General features: G+C 45.4%; 1 protein-coding gene across 3 annotated transcripts in view; it reads right to left on the bottom strand.

The window, feature by feature from the left end:
* Nucleotides 1–19,312, bottom strand: part of MNAT1 (MNAT1 component of CDK activating kinase) — a 191,285-nt gene that overhangs the window by 46,953 nt on the left and 125,020 nt on the right. For 2 of the 3 annotated variants that reach the window (XM_053259488.1, XM_053259497.1), the window contains exon 7: nucleotides 5,521–5,642. The exons of the other annotated variant lie outside the window; for it this stretch is intronic. In XM_053259488.1, the coding sequence (XP_053115463.1) occupies nucleotides 5,521–5,642 (122 nt within the window). The remainder of the gene's footprint in view (nucleotides 1–5,520; nucleotides 5,643–19,312) is intronic. 3 annotated transcript variants of the gene reach the window in all.

The following is a 19,312-nucleotide window of genomic DNA, read 5'->3' as shown; positions in this document are numbered from 1 at the left end:
TCCAAGCTAAAAAGCCCCAGATGTTGTAGCCTTGCCTCATAAGGAAGGTGTTCCAGGCCCCTGATCATTTTGGTTAACCTCTTCTGCACCTTTTCCAGTTCTACAATATCCTTCTTAAGATATGGTGATGGGGATCTCTTGTCACTTGAAGAGAAATCCCCACACTACTACACAAACAAAAGGGAGGATAAGTTAGAGCTGGTCTCAGATCCACTTGTTCTCCCCTTGTCCAGAGAACGCTACTGAAACCCCGTGTTCTGATGCTCATTATACAGATACTCACATAGTGGACCAATGTGCCGAGTGTAGCTTCTCCCCTCAAAACAGAAGCCTCTTGAGCTGCATATCCAGAGGCGCATCTAGGGAAACTAACGCCTAGGGCAAGCACTGAAATTGCGCCCCTGTCCAAACATCTGACACCCATCTTTCAGATAACTTTACTATAATATCAGCTGAAAAATATAAGTCAAGCTCGTTAATCTTTTAAAATTTCAAAAACTATTTAGCAGTGGACGTAGCCAGACCAAAAAATGCTGGAAAACTACAAATTTCAGTATGCTGGGGCTCATGATATACCCAAATACTATTTGGAGGTGTACTTGGAAAACTAAACAAAAGTGCCTATCTAATTCTCTACTATGCATTGTAGCATCACTATTACATCAGTTTTAAAAATAAATGGAGAATTTGGCTTTTCCCAGATACTCTGAAAATAATTAAAGAATATGCAGAGTAAACTGTGTCACTGCTTGGAATATATTCTAGTCTTTCAGAAAGACAGTTAAAATGAGAGAAAGAGAGAAAGAAACTCCCAGTGGGCCTTAATACTAAGGATTTCACACTGATTCAAAGACAAACTCACCATTAATAGCCATATTGTTAAGACACCACATTTAACTCACTTATCATAAGAAGCAAAGTATGAGCAAATGAATACAATCCTAGCTTATAAGCTTCAGCTCTGTATTCACAAGCCCTAATTCTCTGTACATAGTGCCAAACTGAATATGTGTACAGTGACTTATATAATATTAAATTAATTTTTTTTAACCTGTAGCCCCTTCGGGGCGCTTCCTATAGGCCGTGGGAGGGGGGCATCTGCAAAGGTTACCCCTCCCACAGCTGGCCTCTAGGGCCTTGCAGAGACCATTTGAGCATGTGCTGTGGCCATTTTTAAAAATAATTGTTGTTTTTTAAAATGGCTGCTGAAAACAAAATGGCCACCGTGCATGCTCAAATGGCCTCAGTGAGGCCTGGCCTAGCCTAGGGCCTCATAGAGGCCATTTGAGCATGTGCAGTGGCCATTTTGATTTTGGTGGCCATTTTTTTTTTTAAAATTAATTTTAAGAATTTGTGCCCCCCTTCAAGTGGCGCCCAGGGCACATGCCCTGCCTGACCCACCCTAGATACACCCCTGTGCATATCAAGGCACCTTCTGAAACTTGGGACATTTTAAAAAAATGTTTGTGATGCATGAGATCCCAGCTGCATCTGTAGCAAGCCCTTAAACCTAACAGGGGCTCTTTGGATTTCCATTATTCCTTTTGTCACAATTTTATCCCACCCTTCCAAGAGCATCAAAGAGAGGAACCATGGTATGCCTCTCTTAGTATACCATGTGAAGCCTGTCAAGGAGGTAAGTTGACAGATGACAACTGAGTGAGGATCTGAAGCTGAGTTTCCAGCACTCTTAGTGAGGATGGCAGCCTCAGTACTGGACGTTAAGTACAGCAATAGAAGGGAACCTCTTTTTCCCCAGGGGGAAAAAAAAGATCCTCTGCTAAGGATCATTAGGGTTTTCAACTTCTACAAGAGAGCAGGCCTAGGACCTCCCAAAGAAAAGGAGCAGGAAACATAGCAGGAAGTGGCAGTGGTCCACTGATCTTTTCAATTATCCTTATGCTGCTGTGGTTAAGAGGTTAAGCCTGCATACTCACACCCTGCACACACATGCACATCCTGCACGTGTGTGTGTGTGTGCGCGCACACACACACACACACACACACCACGGTCCCATTTCCCACCCACCCCCATCTGCTTTTTGCATTTCAAAAAAAAAAAAAAACCAACCCTGGGCCAAACGCAATGAAGAATATCAATCTAGTTTGGCCTGTAAGCCATGCCACAATGGTTATCCTGGAGTTCACCCCTTTTTCTTTCCCTTCCAAGAAGGGACCTTTTCCACCTTTACTTCGGCTGGCTGACAGGACTTACATGGGCCTGTGTGCTAACACCTCTCCACAAGGGTCCCAGCAGCATAAAACCCCTCTAACACCAAGCCCCTACTTGTCAGGACAGTGGCCGTTTTGATTGTGAGGACAACAGTAACAGTCTCCTGTACAGTGCTATTCATTCTTTAAATTGTTAACAATAATCATAGGTTATATGGCTGCAATGTTGTATCAGTGCATTTAATTGAGAAAAACCCATTGATAAAACAGTATAATCACTTTTTTTTTTTAGATTGCACATGCCATCTTAAAAAGAGGCACTCCCCTTCTTGTCTCACACAGAAGGGAATGCTTCTACTGAGATGCTACCGACTATGGCACCCATATACATCACCACCTCAAAAGATGCATTCTCCGTCTCTCAGGTAGGAGGGAATGCTGCTTCTTAGAGGATGCCTGCCATGACACTCATATACATAATTTAATTATCAGAGAAAATACAGTACAGTCATCCCTCGCCAACTGTGAGGGTTCCGTTCCAGGAAAACCTCACGGTTGGCGAATTCGCGGTAAATGAGCCATTGGAATCAATGGCAAACAGGGGGTCAGGGGAATTGTGGTAGCAAAAAGACCAAAAAATACATTAAAAATAGGGGGGAAATCCCCCCAAATCACCAGGAGTTAGTAAGAGTGAAGAGGACCCCTCAAAATGACCCCCAACCCCCCAAAATGACCTTGATCCCTCCATAGATGAACCCCCAACCCCCAAAGATTACCCCCCAACCTCTGGAAATGACCCCACCCCCACCCCTGGAAATCAAGGGGGAAACCCCCAGACTGAAAAATAGTCTCACCAAACCACGGATACTCAGGTCGGGGTTGGTGAGACCTGCTACAATTTCCCAGTCGCGGATACTCAAAACCGCAATTGGGAAACCCGCGGTTGCCAAGGGACGACTGTACTCTTCTTGCTTCAGAACAAACTCATGCATAGCACAAGTTTAAACTGAAGCTGAAAACTTACTAACCAGCTAAAAATCAGATGATTAAACAACGATCATATTTAACAAAAAGAAAACACCCACATCAACACCAGACGAATGCAGATCTTGTGCTGATAAGCATTCCAGAACGCACCGTTTCACATATACTGCTGAAAGCTGCTTCTCAAACGGTCGGGGAAAACAAGAAATGCCAAGAACTAAGAGATCCCTGATCTGGAATGAGGGGCCTATTTCCTGCCACACATTTTAATTTGTCATCAGAAATCCCAGGGCTTTGGAGGCCGGAGCAGCTGCTGTGCTGACAGGTGGCTTGTGTGCTGGGTCAGGCTACACAGCGCTGGGAAAGCTAATTAATAGTTCCCTCTGATAACCTGATATGCCAGATAATGGGGAGGAAAGCACAGAACAAAAAGCCAAATGCAGAACCCACACTTTAAAAGAGGTTTGGAGGGCTCCTCAGCAATATGGCAGGAACAGTCCCTCAAGGTACCATCAAAGTCCACACCCTTCACAATAGCCCATAATTACGTCTGAGGTTAAGCCTGTAACCAGTTTACTAAACTTTAGTAGATGCATTTGCACTGTCAGCTTAAAACTGGTGCATCCAAACAGCAAAGCAGGTAGAGCTGGAAGGCCCGTTCACAACAGCAAACACAAGTCTCTGTTTACACCACAACAGCTTAAGAGGCACCATGGGATCTGGCTTATTGGCCTTCACTGTCCTGACGCCAGAGTCCAGACGCCCAATCCATCATGGCTACACTTGCTGTGTAAAAAGCCATATGACTTCTGCTGTTGGCCAATTACCCCACAATCTGCCTCTGAGCAAAACTATCCTCTCTGCTTTGTTTCTTCAAAATACTCAGTGCAATCCATTAGGGCACGGGTACTCAAACTTGGGTCCCCAGATGTTGTCGGATTACAACTCCCATCATCCCCAGCCACTGTGGATGAGGAAGATGGGAGCTGTTGTTCAACAACACCTGAGGACCCAAGTTTGAGAACCTCTGCATTATGGAATGTCTCTTGATCGAGATAATTCACTGAAACAAAATGGGACTTTTGCAAGAGCACCTTCCATCTTTTGAGCATTGACTGTCCCCACACAGGCACACTGGCTGCATTCAGATATTGCATTTTCAGTCCTACAAACTGCTATTTGGAGAATCATGAATGAGCCATGAGTGCTTACATACACCATCCCACCCCCACCCCACCCTTGATGTGCCAAATTAATCCAGCAATGCTTAGCTCTTTTGCACCTGCGTACTCCCAGGTCCTCTAGTATTACCCATGGACTCCCACCCCATTTATATCATACGGTTTCCCAACCTTGGGTCCACCTATTAACCGCAGCCACAATGGTGGTTGTACGAAATAACCTTTGTACATCATCTGGGGAACTAAGCTGGGGAGCCCCGTATGATATATTTCCATTAAAAAGATGTAAAAAATAGAACCACATTTGGTTATAAGGGATGTTTGGGGTGGGGCGCGTGCTACTTTTAATTATATATTTAATTTTACATAGACCATCTGGACTGACCCCATGGCCCCCAGGGGGTCCATGACACCCAGGTTAAGAACCCTTGACTAGAAAGAATACTTCCGGGTTTGGTCAAAACAGGAAGTACTCCATTCGGTCAAGTGCACAAGTGGGAGGGGGAAAGGGGAAGGGACAGAGTAGGAAGCACCACAACTCATTCCTGAACTTCCAAAGCGTGGTTGGAAGCATGAGGTTTGGATGCAGCCACTGGTTCGTGCAATTCACAGGAGATGGGACAAGCCCACCAGGACACACACACACACACACACACACACACACACGGAGGAAGTTGCATGGGAATCACCATTGGGTCAGCCAGTCCTCCCATTCACATCAACGGAGCTCAAGCAGGAGCCACTCAGCTGATGGTCAGAGAATGACATCATGGCAAAGGCCCAGCCCTGACGTTTTTTACTGGCCCTCTGCAAGGCAAAAAGCAAGCCGCCTTGTTTTTCGTGTTTTAATACTGTGCAAATGAAAATGAACAGCGACTTCTCCTCAGCGGCCAATTGCAACCTTGAACATTAATGCGATCCAGCCAAATTCTCAACTGATCTATAAAAGACCAGAAAGGCAAAGAAAGAAGGCGGGAGAAACAAAAATCACATTTAGCCACCCAAACAAAACACTGGTTTGGGCAGGAAGACAACTATTTCATTAAGGTATTTTTGTTTTGCTTTGCCTTGAATAAGAAAATCCCCTCTGCTTTTGGGTGTGTTGGGGGGATTGAAGTGGTGAGGTTCCCAATTTGAATGCCATCTCACTTGACAAGAACTTTAAAAGGGGGGAAAAACTTACCCAAGTTTTCCTAGCAACTCAGCATCTGGAACGACCGGTCCATGGGTCTCTACATACAATGGCTGATACTCATACAGTACCTCCTCAATCTTTGAAACAGGCGCTAACGATATATGCTGACCCTGTTGAAAAGAAACAGCAGGAGGTTTAAGGCACTGTAATATTTTAGGAGATTCGTACTAGGAAGGTTCTATTGACCCTTATGAAGCTGGATTGAAAACATCACGTTAAGCATTCACTGGCCATTATACGATTCATTTCCTGCTTCTAACTTGAATTCTTTCCTGGGACTTTAACGGTATGGGAATAATGGTTTGTTAGCTATAATTCTTGTGAGAGGGAGGGGTGGAAAACAAGATTTACTGATGTCAGATTTACTGTAACTGAGCACAGCTGCTTCCCAGGGTCACTGGAGAACTTATTAGGCAAAAACGTTCATTTGTCATAAGTAATATCAAACAAATATCATGCAGTGAGCCTATTGCAACTTGTAATCAATTATTTCCTGAAAGCCCTAATTAGCAGGGGAAGCTTTTTTAAAAAAAAAAAATTCTCTCTGCAGGGCTTTGTAAGCGACCATATATAATTATTCTCAGGATGGGCATTTGCAGAGGAATAAAAATTAATTCATTCCGCAAATCCCCATTTGTTCATAACTGAAATAGAAGAACACATACAAAATAAAATTTTAATTCAATGGCACTTCTACAAAGGCCTCTGTGAAAGAACCAGTAACTCCTTTAAAAGTATCTGTCAATCTAAAATTCTTGCATGTTGGACTGAAGGTTAAATTAAAGCAAGGTGCCACTAACTCCTGTTTACAACACACTTCTTTGGCACCCCTGCTTCGGCTATAAAGTCGACATAGCTTGAATAGGTATTTGATCTTTGATTTAAAAAAAAAACATGGACTTGATTGCTTGAAATCTCTCTCTCTCTCTCTCTCTCTGTGTGTGTTCTATTTAATTTATTTATTTATTTATTTACTTGTGTTGCATTTGTAAGCCATTTAGTGAGGTCTTATGGTACAAAAGACAGGGGGAAATCCTTTTATTTTTATTTTATTTATTTAATACATTTATATACTACCCAAAACTTAAGTTCTCTGGGCGGTTTTAATGAACAAACATCCACTTTTAATGAACAAACATCCACTTTTAATGAACAAACATCCACTTTTAGTGAACAAACATCCATCCACTACAGAAAAAGGCTCAAGGCAGGGGCGTAGCTATAATTGAACGAAAGGGTTCAGAGAACACGGGACCCCAGCTCCTGAGGGCCCTCCAGCTCCATCCCTCCCTATTTTCTGCATTGTCTCCCTCACTATGGGGGGCCGCCCGAGAGAGGGATGAACACGGGCCCCCTCTCCCCTAGCTACGCCCCTGGCTCAAGGGCACACTCATCAGAAGTTGGGGTTGATAACACTTAGCATTTATGCTGTATTTATCTGTGTCCAAGACTAGTTCCCCCCCCCAAGTTAAAAAACTTGGGGGGGGGACTGGGGGGGCGGGATGGTGTCATTAAATTCAGGGTCCTCTTTCTTTCAGCTAAGTACAGGCATAACTATTTTTCAAAGTGGTTGTCTTAAATCCAGAGTCATCTTCTATTTGGATAAATACGGTATATCATTTTGGAGTGTTTCAAAGAACTTCACACATACCGTATTCTTTCAGTAATCCCTAAAAGAAATCCTGTACAGGGGCTGGCTGCATTGCAGGTAGCTGGTGAGAGGGGGTGGGGGGCCTGTGGTTTACCCAAAGCAACTTTAGTAAGTTCATCATAACTGAACTGATATTTGACTTGGGAACTTGCCAGCCCAGTTCTCGCCCACTGTGCCAGCTTGGGGAGTTTCAAGACAGAAAGCCGACCTTCCTTTGGTCAAAAGGCTACCCAAGGGAGGGTTCAAGAAAAGAATGTGCATCTCCCCTGATGAGGTCCACTCCTCCCAAAGGAGTTCATGGACCCACCCACATAACTTAATGGTTTTCAAAAGCTGGGGAATCTTATTCGTAGAGGGACGGGGAAGGCGAGGGTTGACGATGCATGAGTGCTGCTGCATGTGTTTCACTGGCATTCATATTCTTGCCAATGGAGACTGCACTCTATGGCATAGAAGCAGATGACACAGCCCCGGTTTCTACCTCCCACTCAAACAAGTCCAGTTTTACGGAAGAACATCTTCTCCCTTATAAATCTGTCTGAGTATTAAGGTTGCCGCTGGTGGCTTGTTGTCACTGGAGGGATGGTGCACAGCCAGGCATGAGAAGCAGGGCCTTTTCAGTACGCAGTGCCTCATTTGTGGAACTCCTTTCCAGGAGAGATCTGCCAGGCTCCATCCTTGCTGGCTTCCTGACACACAGTCGAGAACTATTTCTTTCAGCAGACTCCCGACATCTCACTCACGTAAAACACTGCCACCAGACAGACTTCTAGATTCTGCTATTATTTGCATCTGCTTTTCCTACAATATTTCTCAAGATGGTGTATATGGATTTAAGTATGGTATCATTACTTTTGCAAAATAGTCAGCTTTGAATTTTATTTTTTTATTTTTTTGGCAGAAAAGCAGGATCTACCTATATCAAAACAAACAAGTTTGCAACAGGCATGCCCATTTTGATCACCACTAGCACTCCCGGCGTTGAAGCTAGCGGAGAAAAGATGCTTGAAAATGTCAGTAGAAAAAGTTCCCAGAACACAGCCTCACGGATTTGGGGTGTTAGAAGGTGTTTGTTAACTTACAAACACCAACACTTTATCCTCAGCTTTGTAACTCAATCAAAGTCTGGCTGAGGCAGGCAACTAAGCTCAGCCACTAAGATTCAGCTCGGGCAGGGGCTGGCGTGTCCATCAAGACAGCAGGGAGTCTGTAGGCCTAACATCTGCCTCTGCTTTGCTTGAACCTGTCAGACCCAGCATCTGATTCTGTGGTCATGGGTAAGTGTTTCTCATTCCCTCTGGATGCTGTAATGTTTGCACAGGAGAAATTGACGGCGTCCAAATGGTGACTACAACAGCTTCCAAGAACACAGACAACAGGGGAGGTTTTTGGGGGGTTGTTTCATAATTCATCATGGTCTATGATACCACAGCCATTCTTTCCGACTCTGTAAGCTGCAAAACTATTGAAAGGTTTAGTTTGTGCTAGCATGTTTTACGTGGGTTTGGAGTGCAGCACTAAACATGGGTCAAAGCTTAATCTGGGAGGGGGAGGGCAGTAAGGCCTTATAACATGGGGTGAGAGGGGGCAGGAAGCAGAGGCAAGCCACTGCACGCCAGCCCACACCTGTTACGATGCACTGGGGGACCCTTGGCAGAGATGATAGAATCACAATTCTATGCCTCAGAAGAACATAAGAACAGCCCTGCTGGATCAGGCCCAAGGAAGCCCATCTAGTCCAGCATCCTGTTTCACACAGTGGCCCGCCAGATGCCGCTGGAAGCCTACAGGCAGGAGTTGAGGACATGCCCCCTCTCCTGCTGTTACTCCCCTGCAACTGGTACTCAGAGGCATCCTGCCTCTAAGGCTGGAGGTGGCCTGTAGCCCTCCAACTAATAGTCGTTGATAGACCTCTCCTCCATGAAGTTATCCAAACCCCTCTTAAAGCCATCCAAACTAGTATCCAACACCACATCTTGTGGAAGAGAATTCCATAAGTTGATTATGCATTGTGTGAAAAAGTACTTCCTTTTGTTGGTCTCAAATGTCTTGGCCATCCATTTCATGGGCTGACCCCTGGTTCTAGTGTTATGGGAGAGGGAGAAAAAAATGCTCTCTCTCCACTTTCTCCACACCATGCATGATTTCATAGACCTCTGTCATGTCTCCCCACAGTCGTCTTTTTCCTAAACTAAAAAGCCCCAGGCGTTGTCTTGGAGGCTTTGAGCAGCTGAAATAGAGTTAGAATGTTTGACAACACAGCAGCCAATGGTACTCTAGTAGAATATTTGCTTAAAAGAATTCTGGGTAATTTTAAAGCTTGCACTAGGCCCATTACACCGGACCAAGGAACGTTCACAGCCTCCTTTGCGCTGGACCATCCCCGGAATCAAGCATGCCTCAAGGGGGAGCAGGACACAGGAAAGCTGTGGTCTGTGAAGGGCAGGGGTTAGATAAAATGAAGCAGTGTGTGCTGTGGGGGTGCAGGAGGCTCAGAGTGTTTTCCCCCCTAACCTTCTGAGCCACACTAAAAAAAGAGAAAAGATTGAGGCACACGGCCCCTCTGCACTACAAATACACATACCCTCTCCCCTCCCAACACAAACACACCATGCAATGTCTGTTTGACAGTTATGAGCTGGCAGGGACAAGGCTCTCTCAGTGCATTATGGGGCAACCTGCCTGCAAAGAAGGGGAGTTCAAATTCCCCACCACATTTAGAATTGACTCGCTCCCCATAGGATCCCCGAGAAACAGGGTCTTCCCAGTGCGTTAGAGGACAATTCACAAAAATCCCCCACTTCTGGAAGTGACATGCCCCACTTGTGCACTGGGAGAAATTGGTCCGTCATGGTGCATTATGGGACGAGTCACCTTCAAAAGAGGGGAATTTGAACTCGCTACTCCTGGAGCTGATTCAGGGAGGCAGTACGGTGTGCCAGCCATTGCTCCACAGCGCAGCATTTGGGAAACTCTGTTTTACCCATGTGAAGCACTTTTTTTGGATTGTCCCCACACATGGCTTCAACACAGCCACAAACCGTTTCCCCTTTACATTTTAAGTGCGTCTCTGTTTTTATCTCTACCTCACTTATGCCTAGCAGAATTCAGATTGCAAGAAAATGCAGCAGAATTTCCTACAGAAAAAACCCAATCAGCAGCTAGAGGAACCTCAACTCACTCCCACCACCACCGCCCCCGACCCAGGTTCACCCATTCACTCCACCCAACTTGTGCCTCAAGTGTACAGAGTTTTTCTGATTCAGATCGATTTGACAGATTACACCACCCAGGAAGAGGAGAGTGACCAGATAAGTCAGCACACCGTCTGTATTATTATCTTAACCTCTACCCTCCCTCTCTTCTCCAGCTTTTGAAAACAAACAAGAGAAGTGTCCAGCTGAAATGCAAAAACCCATTCCCTTTGCTGCAACAAAAAAGGGCTTTCCATCCTGCTGCCTGTAATTCACTCAGTTATTTACTTATTAAATTTGGTATCAAGCCTCAGCCGGGTTCAGAAGAGGCAAGCAGTAAGGTTTGGGTTAGGTCCCAGAATGGGCAGAGAGGGGTCACAGGAACACAAGTGGTTGCCATATACTGAGTCAGACCATTGGTCTATCTAGCTCAGTATTGTCTACCCAGACTGGCAGCGGCTTCTCCAGGGTTGCAGGCAGGAACCTCTCTCAGCCATATCTCGGAGATGCTGCCAGGGAGGGAACTTGGAACCTTCTGCATGCAAGCAGGCAGGTGCTCTACCTAAAGCAGCCTCATCCCCAAAGGGAATATATTACAGTGCTCACACATGTAGTCTCCCAGGGTGGACCCTGCTTAGCAAAGGGGGCAAGTCAAGCTTGCTACCGCAAGACCAGCTCTCCTCAGAAGAACCTGATTCAAAATTGCCCACACCTGGCACAAGCATGAGAGGGGGCATGGAAAACTAGCATTACCCACTTGGTAATTTGACTTTAAAAATCACACAACTAACTCCTGCTGCACTTTCTTTCAATGATACTCTGCCAAAGGTAACTACATATCAGCACAAAATTGAAGAGAAACATTCCTTTTAAAAAAAAATTTATAAAAGAAACAAGGAGAGAATAATCAAAATTGTGGCTGAGGCTGATGGAAGTTATAGTTCAGCAACAGATAGAGGCCCCCAGGTTGGGAAACACTGATCTAGATGCATCAGCACATTCAACAGGTGTCAGCCAAGTCTACGGCCTGCTTAAGAAGATCTAAAACAGGGCTGGGCAAATGGCCCTCCAAATGTTGAACCTATCCCTGATTTAGGTGATTATTTTTTTGTTTTATTTAGCGTACTTATATATCAACAGACACAAGTGCCTCGTGGTGGTCTAAAGTAAAAAAAGGTAAAGTGTGCCGTCAAGTCGATTTCGACTCCTGGCAACCACAGAGCCCTGTGGTTTTTCTTTGGTGGAATACAGGAGGGGTTTCCCATTGCCTCCTCCCGCACAGTATGAGATGATGCCTTTCAGCATCTTCCTATATCACTGCTGCCCAATATAACAGCAGCGGGGATTTGAACCGGCAACCTTCTGCTTGTTAGTCAAGCACTTCCCTGCTGCGCCACTTAAGGTCTCTACAGTTGGTTAAAAGCAACAATAAAATCAACTGTTAAAAACAGAGGATTAAAATCAAAATCAGATTTAAAGTTCAGCTAAAAGCCTGACTGAACAGGTGGGTCTTCAATGCTCTCCTGGAGGCCATCAGAGATGGTGCAGCTGTAATTTGGACAGGGAGACTCTTCCAGAGCTCTGGGGCAACTACAGAAAAGGCTCACAGCTGAGTCACCATCAGAGAAGCCAGTGGGAATCCCAGACAAACCTCTTCCAGTGATCTTAAGTGGTGGCGGGATTCATGATGAAGATAGCCTGAAATGGGCCAACATAAATACAGTTTGAGAATCTGAAATGGGCCAACAGGAATAAGCCAACTGCCCCCTGTTAACGGAGCAGAGCACCTTTCAAAGTGGGGATTCTCTTTATATTAAGCTTGGGGAGAGCCACTGATCCTATTTCAGGCCCAGCACAGCATCTGCCCAGAGGCTGTTGCTGGTGTTAACCTTCTGTTTATTTTTAGACTGTGAGTCCTTTGGAGACAGAGAATCACCTTAATTACTATCCTTTTCTATGTAAAATGCTTTTAGAACTTTTTGATGAAAATCAGTATATGGATAATGGTAATAAAGAAAGCTGTTCAATATGCACTTTGAATCCAATGAAAAGTAATTCCACAGTCACACTTACTGCCTTTTTAAAAGAAATGTCTCCGACGAATGTAAATGCCTGTTGAATAATATATAGAAATATCAGTCTGCTTGGCTGCAAAGCCAGTTTCGGGATTACCTGAACGGAGCTATTGAGCCCCTTTCCGCCCATTCACATCAATATATCAAAACTTCCTGGATGGTTATCGGATCTGCAGTGCCAGATGTAGACGCAGAACAGTGATGGGAGGAGAGTTTGTGGGTGTTTCTTGGAACTAGCCATTCATTAAGTTTTCAGCAAATGTTTCAGAGTTCCTGAAGGAGCCATCACCTTCTCCCTTGCGTCCCATCTGCCGTGCACTAGACAGCATCCTGTCCAAGATGAGCATAAACCACACACAATTCTGGAAAAAGTCAAACATCCACAAAGGCCATCCCAGAGTTGTTGTTTTTAAATGTATCCTTGTGATGAGATGCACTCCTTGAGGGAGCAGGAATTTGCCATGGGGTGAGTATTTTGAGAGAGCAGAGCAAATACTTTGCATGTGCAAGTATTCCAGAGTCAGTCCTCACGATCTCCAACAAAAAGGATTCCAGGTAGCAGAGAAAGGCCCGAGAACCTAGTAAGCAACCTTGGGCACTCCAACTGTTTGTTCCTTTGTTTGTTTGTTTGTTTGTTTGTTTAATAAATTTCTATACCACCCAAAACACAAGTTCTCTGGGCAGTTTACAAAACAATAAAAACAGCCAATAAAAGATTAAAACATTTCAACCATTGAAAAAGTTAAAATTATTAAAAACACAACTATTAAAAAGACAATTAAAACAGTATCTCATTAAAAGCCTGGGTGAACAAATGCCTCTTGACTGCCCTTTTAAAAGTTGTAAGAGATGGGGAGGCTCTTATTTCAGCAGGAAGTGTGTTCCAAAGCCTCGGGGCAGCAACAGAGAAGGCCCGTCCCCGAGTAGCCACCAGACGAGCCGGTGGCAACTGCAGACGGACCTCTCCTGATGATCTCAATGGGCAGTGGGGTTCATAGCGAAGAAGACGTTCTCATAAATACCCAGGGCCCAAGCTGTTTAGGGCCTTATAGGTTAGAACCAAAACCTTGTACTCTGCCCAGAAACTTACCAGCAGCCAGTGTAGATGTTTTAAGATAGGAGTGATATGGTCTCTGCGAGATGACCCAGGGACCAACCTGGCTGCCAAATTCTGGACTAACTGCAGTTTCCAGGCCACATACAAAGGCAGCCCCACATAGAGCGCATTGCAGTAGTCAAGTCTGGAGGTGACCAGCAGATGTACTACTATTCTGAGATCATTTATCCCAAGAAACGGACACAGCTGGCATATCAGCTGACGCTAATAACTGTTGCTGAACCCCCACAGCTGAAGTGCCCAAAGGCTGCCTGTCCCTGCCCTTGACAGTACTGACTGGATAGGCCAATGGTCTGATTCCATACCAGGCAGCTTCAGCTTCTGATCCTCACGATCTGACTCTGTGGGCATGCTCTTTCCTAGCCCTAAAGGAGCAGAAGATTCCAGTCCAAGGCACACAGCAATGGGCAGGGGACAATTGCCTGGGCTTAACTGAGGCCACCACCTCCTCCAGTTTTATTTTTGAGGCTGCCTCCCTGCTTCATTCTTCAGTCCCAAAAATTTGAAATCAAGAAACTAGGACACTAAACATTTCCACCCTTCTCCATCCCATTATTAAAGGGGTTCCCAAACCGGGATCCCTGGATGTTGTTGAATGACAACTCCCTTCATCCCCAGTCCCAATGGCTGAAGAGCTTCTTCTGCATGCAAAGCAATCAACACACCATAACAAAATAAACTGAATTAAATACTCAGTTTCTTTAAATGGCTTCATTGTTCTGTAAGTCACATTAGTTTGAACCTGAAATCTATTTGCAAAGTTTGCAAAACATATAGTCGTCAAATATTCATTCAGTATCCAAATGGCAATGTCTACATATAAGCAAGGACAGGCTGAGGCCAGAGCCAATTTGGGGTACAATTTTGGCTTCTTCAAGCCCCTCACCTTAATTCATGGGAAGTCAGGCTGACTCCCTACATTATGCAAAAGATGTTTGTGTAGATTTTGATGTTGACAGGAGCTTAAAACACACATTCACCCACACAAACAACGCTCACTGTCATTGAAAAGAATGGATGGTTAGGAATCAAAATGGCAAGCATTTGTTAATCAAAAGATAAGACCTATAGGAAGGTTAAGAATATAAGAAGAGCCCTGCTGGATCAGGCCCAAGGGCCATCTAGTCCAGCATCCTGTTTCACACAGTGGCCCACCAGATGCCTCTCAAAAGCCCATAGGCAAGAGGTGAAGGCATGCCCTCTCTCTTGCTGTTGCTCCCCTGCAACTGGTATAGAGGCATCTTGCTTCTGAGGCTGGAGGTGGCCTATAGCCACCAGACTAATAGCCAATGATAGACCTGTCTTCCATGGATTTGTCTAAGCCCCCATTCAAGCCATCCAAACTAGTGGCCATCACCACATCCCATGGCAGAGAATTCCATAGATTCATTATTGCGCTGTGTGAAAAAACACTTCCTTTGTCGGTCCTAAATTTCCTGGCCATCTGTTTCATGGGATGACCCCTGGTTCTAGTGTTGTGAGAGAAGGAAATTTGGAGAGATCCTTTTGGGGCTCCTCACAATATGTTTTAGATTTCACAACCCTAAATAGTGTAGTGTCATTGGCTAATCTGGCTAATTCGCCGCTTACCCCAACTTCTAGATCATTTATAAACAAGTTAAAGAGCACTGATCCCAGTACAGATCCCTGGGGGACCCCACTTCTTACTTCCATCCATTGTGAAAACCGTCCATTTATTCCCACCCTCTGTTTCCTATCTTCAACCAGTTACCAATCCACAACTGAATTTGTCCCCTTATCTTATGTCTGCTAAGTTTCCTCAAGAGCTTTTGGTGGGGAACTTTGTCAAAAGCTTTTTGGAAGCTCCTCAAACACATTTTTGTCTCCTTGCATTTCTTTTGCCAGAGTTTATGTTTCTTTCTGTTCTCTTCATTTGGGCAAGACTTCCATTTTCTGAAGGAAGTCTTCTTCCCTTTTATAGCTTCCCTGACTCTACTTGTTAGCCATTCCTCCTAAACTTGGTAGTGCCTTTCCTCTTTCTTGGTATACATTCCAACTGAGCTTCTAGTATTGTGGTTTTAGTAAGTCCCTTGCTTTCTGGAGTGATTTGACCCTCCTGACTTTTCCTTTCAGCTTCCTTTTCACCAGTTCTCTCATTTTTGAGAAGTTTTCTCTTTTGAAGTCCAAGCATCAGTGTTGGTCTTCCTTGGCAATGCTCCACTCACATATAAGCTTAATTGGATCACATTATGGTAACTGTCACACTATGGTCACTGTTCTCCAACAGTTCTACAATAATGACATCTCACAATTGCTGACTATGACAACAATGGATTAAGGTCCTGGACACCACTCAGGATTAAGTCCAAGGTTGCTTTCTCTCTGGCTGGTTCCATGACCAACTGTTCTAAGGCACAGTCATTTAGCATGTGTAGAAATCTGGCCTCTCTGTCAATACCCGCACGTGAATTTGCCCAGTCTATGTAAGGGTAATTGAAGTCACCCATTATTACCGCACTGTCTCTCTTTGACACCTCTCTGATTTGCTTCCCCAAGTCCATGTCATTCTCAGCGTTTTGATCCAGAGAGTGATAGCACATCCCTAGTAACTAATTTCCTTTTAGTCCTCGTATTGTCACCCATAATGATTCTGTGGGGGACTCTGGTCCTCCTAGGTTTTCTAGCTTGTTGGATTCTATCCCTTCTTTAATATACAGTGCTACTCCACCCCCAATCTGCCCCTCCCTGTCCTTTTTGTAGTGTTTGTATCTAGGAGTTACAGTGTCCCCCTGGTTCTCACTGTTCCACCAGGTTTCCGTCACGCCCACTAAATCTACGTTTTTCATTAGCAACCAAGCACTCCAGCTCACCCATCTTGGCTCAGAAGCTTCTGGCATTGGCATATAAACATCTATACTGTACACTGAGTCTCTTACCTGATGTATAGAAAGGTTCTCCTTTCTTTGATGATCCTATGTGACATTTCCATAAAGGAAAATCTATGCTAAGCTCTTTGAGCAGTTGATGCAAATGCAGTCAATGCAAATTCCAATGTTTTAAGGTCCCTCTTCTGAGAAATAACCCCACGTCCATTGATCAGTACCTTCCCTTCCATCTGGAAAACTCTTTTGAACAATAAAGTGAAGCAGAGCCTTCCCGCTTAGTGAGCTGTATCTAGAATTTCCAGGCAATTAATTAGCCTCTCCGGCCACAAGAGCCCTGGTAGACCACACCCCAGGCCCCTCTATTTATATGGACGGAGAAACCTACTTTATGTTGCAAACCAAAACAGAGATGGTCCTGCCCAACTTCAATTGCTACTGAAACAGCAATCGACATGAACCATTTATTACTGTCAGCATGGTCAGGTTGACAGGACTGTGGGCACAGAGGGTTCACTGGTTGGCAGGGCTAGTTTACACATACACTGCTCTACTCTTCATGACTTTACAGTCAAAAGTGAGCACTGGCCATGTGAAGAGCACTGGCACTCAACACCACTGTCACCATGGGCAACTAGCCCTAAAGAATAAATGGTGGCCCAGTGTGCATGCATGGTTTCCAGTTGCATTAGAAGGCGCATCCAGCCAGTTCAGTAAGACTTGAAGCGCCATTGCAATAGGGATGTGTATCCAGAGACGCTTGTCTGTTGGCAATGCACACCAAGGGCTACTTGAGACATGGATCTCTCTTGATGGATTGGGCTTGTCAGCCTTGAAAAAAAAGCATGCAAAACGAGCAAGGGGGCGGAAAGGGACGCCTCCTTGTAGAGGCTGCTCCATGGCATGGGTACCAGCTTCAGGGGCCAGCATTATTGGGCAGCTACTAAAGGCCCTTAGAAGGGCCCACTGGAAGATAAGAAGCTGCCTTATACAGAGTCAGAGTATTGGTCCATCTTGCTCAGTAGGCAATGATTCTCAATGGGAAGAGAGCTGGTCTTATGGTAGCAAGCATGACTTGTCCCCATAGCTAAGTTGGGTCTGCCCTGATTGCATATGAAAGGGAGACTAGAAGTGTGAGCACTGGAAGATATTCCCTGCAGGGGATGGAGCCTCTCTGAGAAGAGCATCTAGGTTTCAAGTTCCCTCCCTGGCAGCATCTCCAAGACAGGGCTGAGAGAGATTCCTGCCTGCAACCTTGGAGAAGCCGCTGCCAGTCTGTGTAGACAGTACTGAGCTAGATGGACCAATGGTCTGACTCAGTATATGGCAGCTTCCTATGTTCAAGGGCTTCAGGCAGGAGCCTTTCCCAGCTCCACCCAGAAATGCTACCAGGGATTGAACCTGGGACCTCCTGCACACTAAGCAGATGCTCTACCACTGAGTTACATCCCCATTCATTATCACAGCCCACGTGGTGGTAGCAGAGAGACCCTCTCAAACCAAATAACTTCATCACCACCTCATTTCATCCCATTTGGCAAGGTGAGCCCCACCATAAGCCTTAGAAGGGGCTCGCCCATGTTGGAGGGGGCCATGGAGGGCAGTTTACTAAGGGCCACCTGAAACATGAACCTAAGCCTGGAGAAGATCCTACTCCATGAACTGATAGAATCCACCTCACTAAGGGACAGCAAGCAAACTGGACGTTCATAACTAGAAAGGCATGGCAAGGAACGTAGTGGCTGTTACAGTCAATGGCTCAGTTCAGACCTCATACCCAAGCAAAGTTAAAGGAAGCTTAAACAATAGTTTGGCATGATGCCTCAACTGACAACCTATCATTTATTATCAGCCAGAAAACTATAGTTCAAGGTGGATTTGCAAGCCAGAGTTTGTGCTAAATATACCTTGGAAAGATGGACAGGCTCAGACATGAAGTAGAACTATGGTTTATTTGACAAATCTAGATTGGTGCCACAGAAAATCACCAATTCTTGGTTTGTTTTGCCATATTGTTTATTTGCATCCTGTTGTTTCTCCTTATTTCCCATGATCTGGACTTGCGAGATATGTGAGAGCAAGATTAAACCACAATTGCGGGTTCAGACATCATGCGAGACCACCAAATTCAAACCTTGGTCTCAGACTGTGGTTTGACTGCCAAAATAAACCACAGTTTGATGACTGGCACAGGTTCAGACATACAAACTAACCCCAGTTAGGCAAAAAAATAACCATGGTTCCACTTGCTGTCTGACCTCACCTGATGCCTGAATGGACAAACCATGGTTACGGCCATTGTTCTGCCTCCAGAGGTTGCTGTACCATGGAGTCAGGAGTGAACTTATGATGCTAAGTGCTGTGAGGATGGAAAACAAAAGCAGACAAGCAGCTCTAAACCATGGTTTAGGTTATGGTTAGCACACAACACTATGGGGGTTAGCAATTACACGATGAGGTTCTACACACCAGCAACATGTGGAGCCGAGAAGGGTTCGGCAGGGAGAACAGGCTTTGCCTGCTCCCCACACACAAGCAGAGAGCCGTCCCTGGGTGGCCGGATTGGCCGCCTACACAACTACCACCTCCGTCACGGAGCCAGTGGGGGCGGCGGGGATCGGGGGCCGCCTAGCCCCTGGAAGTCCCGGGATGCCCTGCATGAGTGCGCGGAGCATTCTGGGGAGACCCCCAAAGCGGGGAGGCTTGTTGTAGCCTCCCGGTCGGGGGTCTACTCATGTTGCCGCAGTGCAGAGCTGTGCCACAGCACACGAGAAGTAAAACTGGGTTAGCCGAGTGCTCGCTCCACTAACCTTGTTTTAGGGGAGGGGTTCTTAGGCGGGCCAGCCACTGCTGAACCACCAGGCTCGCCCACGAGCCCGCTGGTTCTCACGATGGGGGGA

The sequence above is a fragment of the Hemicordylus capensis genome, chromosome 1, assembly GCF_027244095.1.
Source record: "Hemicordylus capensis ecotype Gifberg chromosome 1, rHemCap1.1.pri, whole genome shotgun sequence".
Taxonomy (NCBI): domain Eukaryota; kingdom Metazoa; phylum Chordata; class Lepidosauria; order Squamata; family Cordylidae; genus Hemicordylus; species Hemicordylus capensis.
This window is presented reverse-complemented; position numbering and strand designations above follow the sequence as displayed.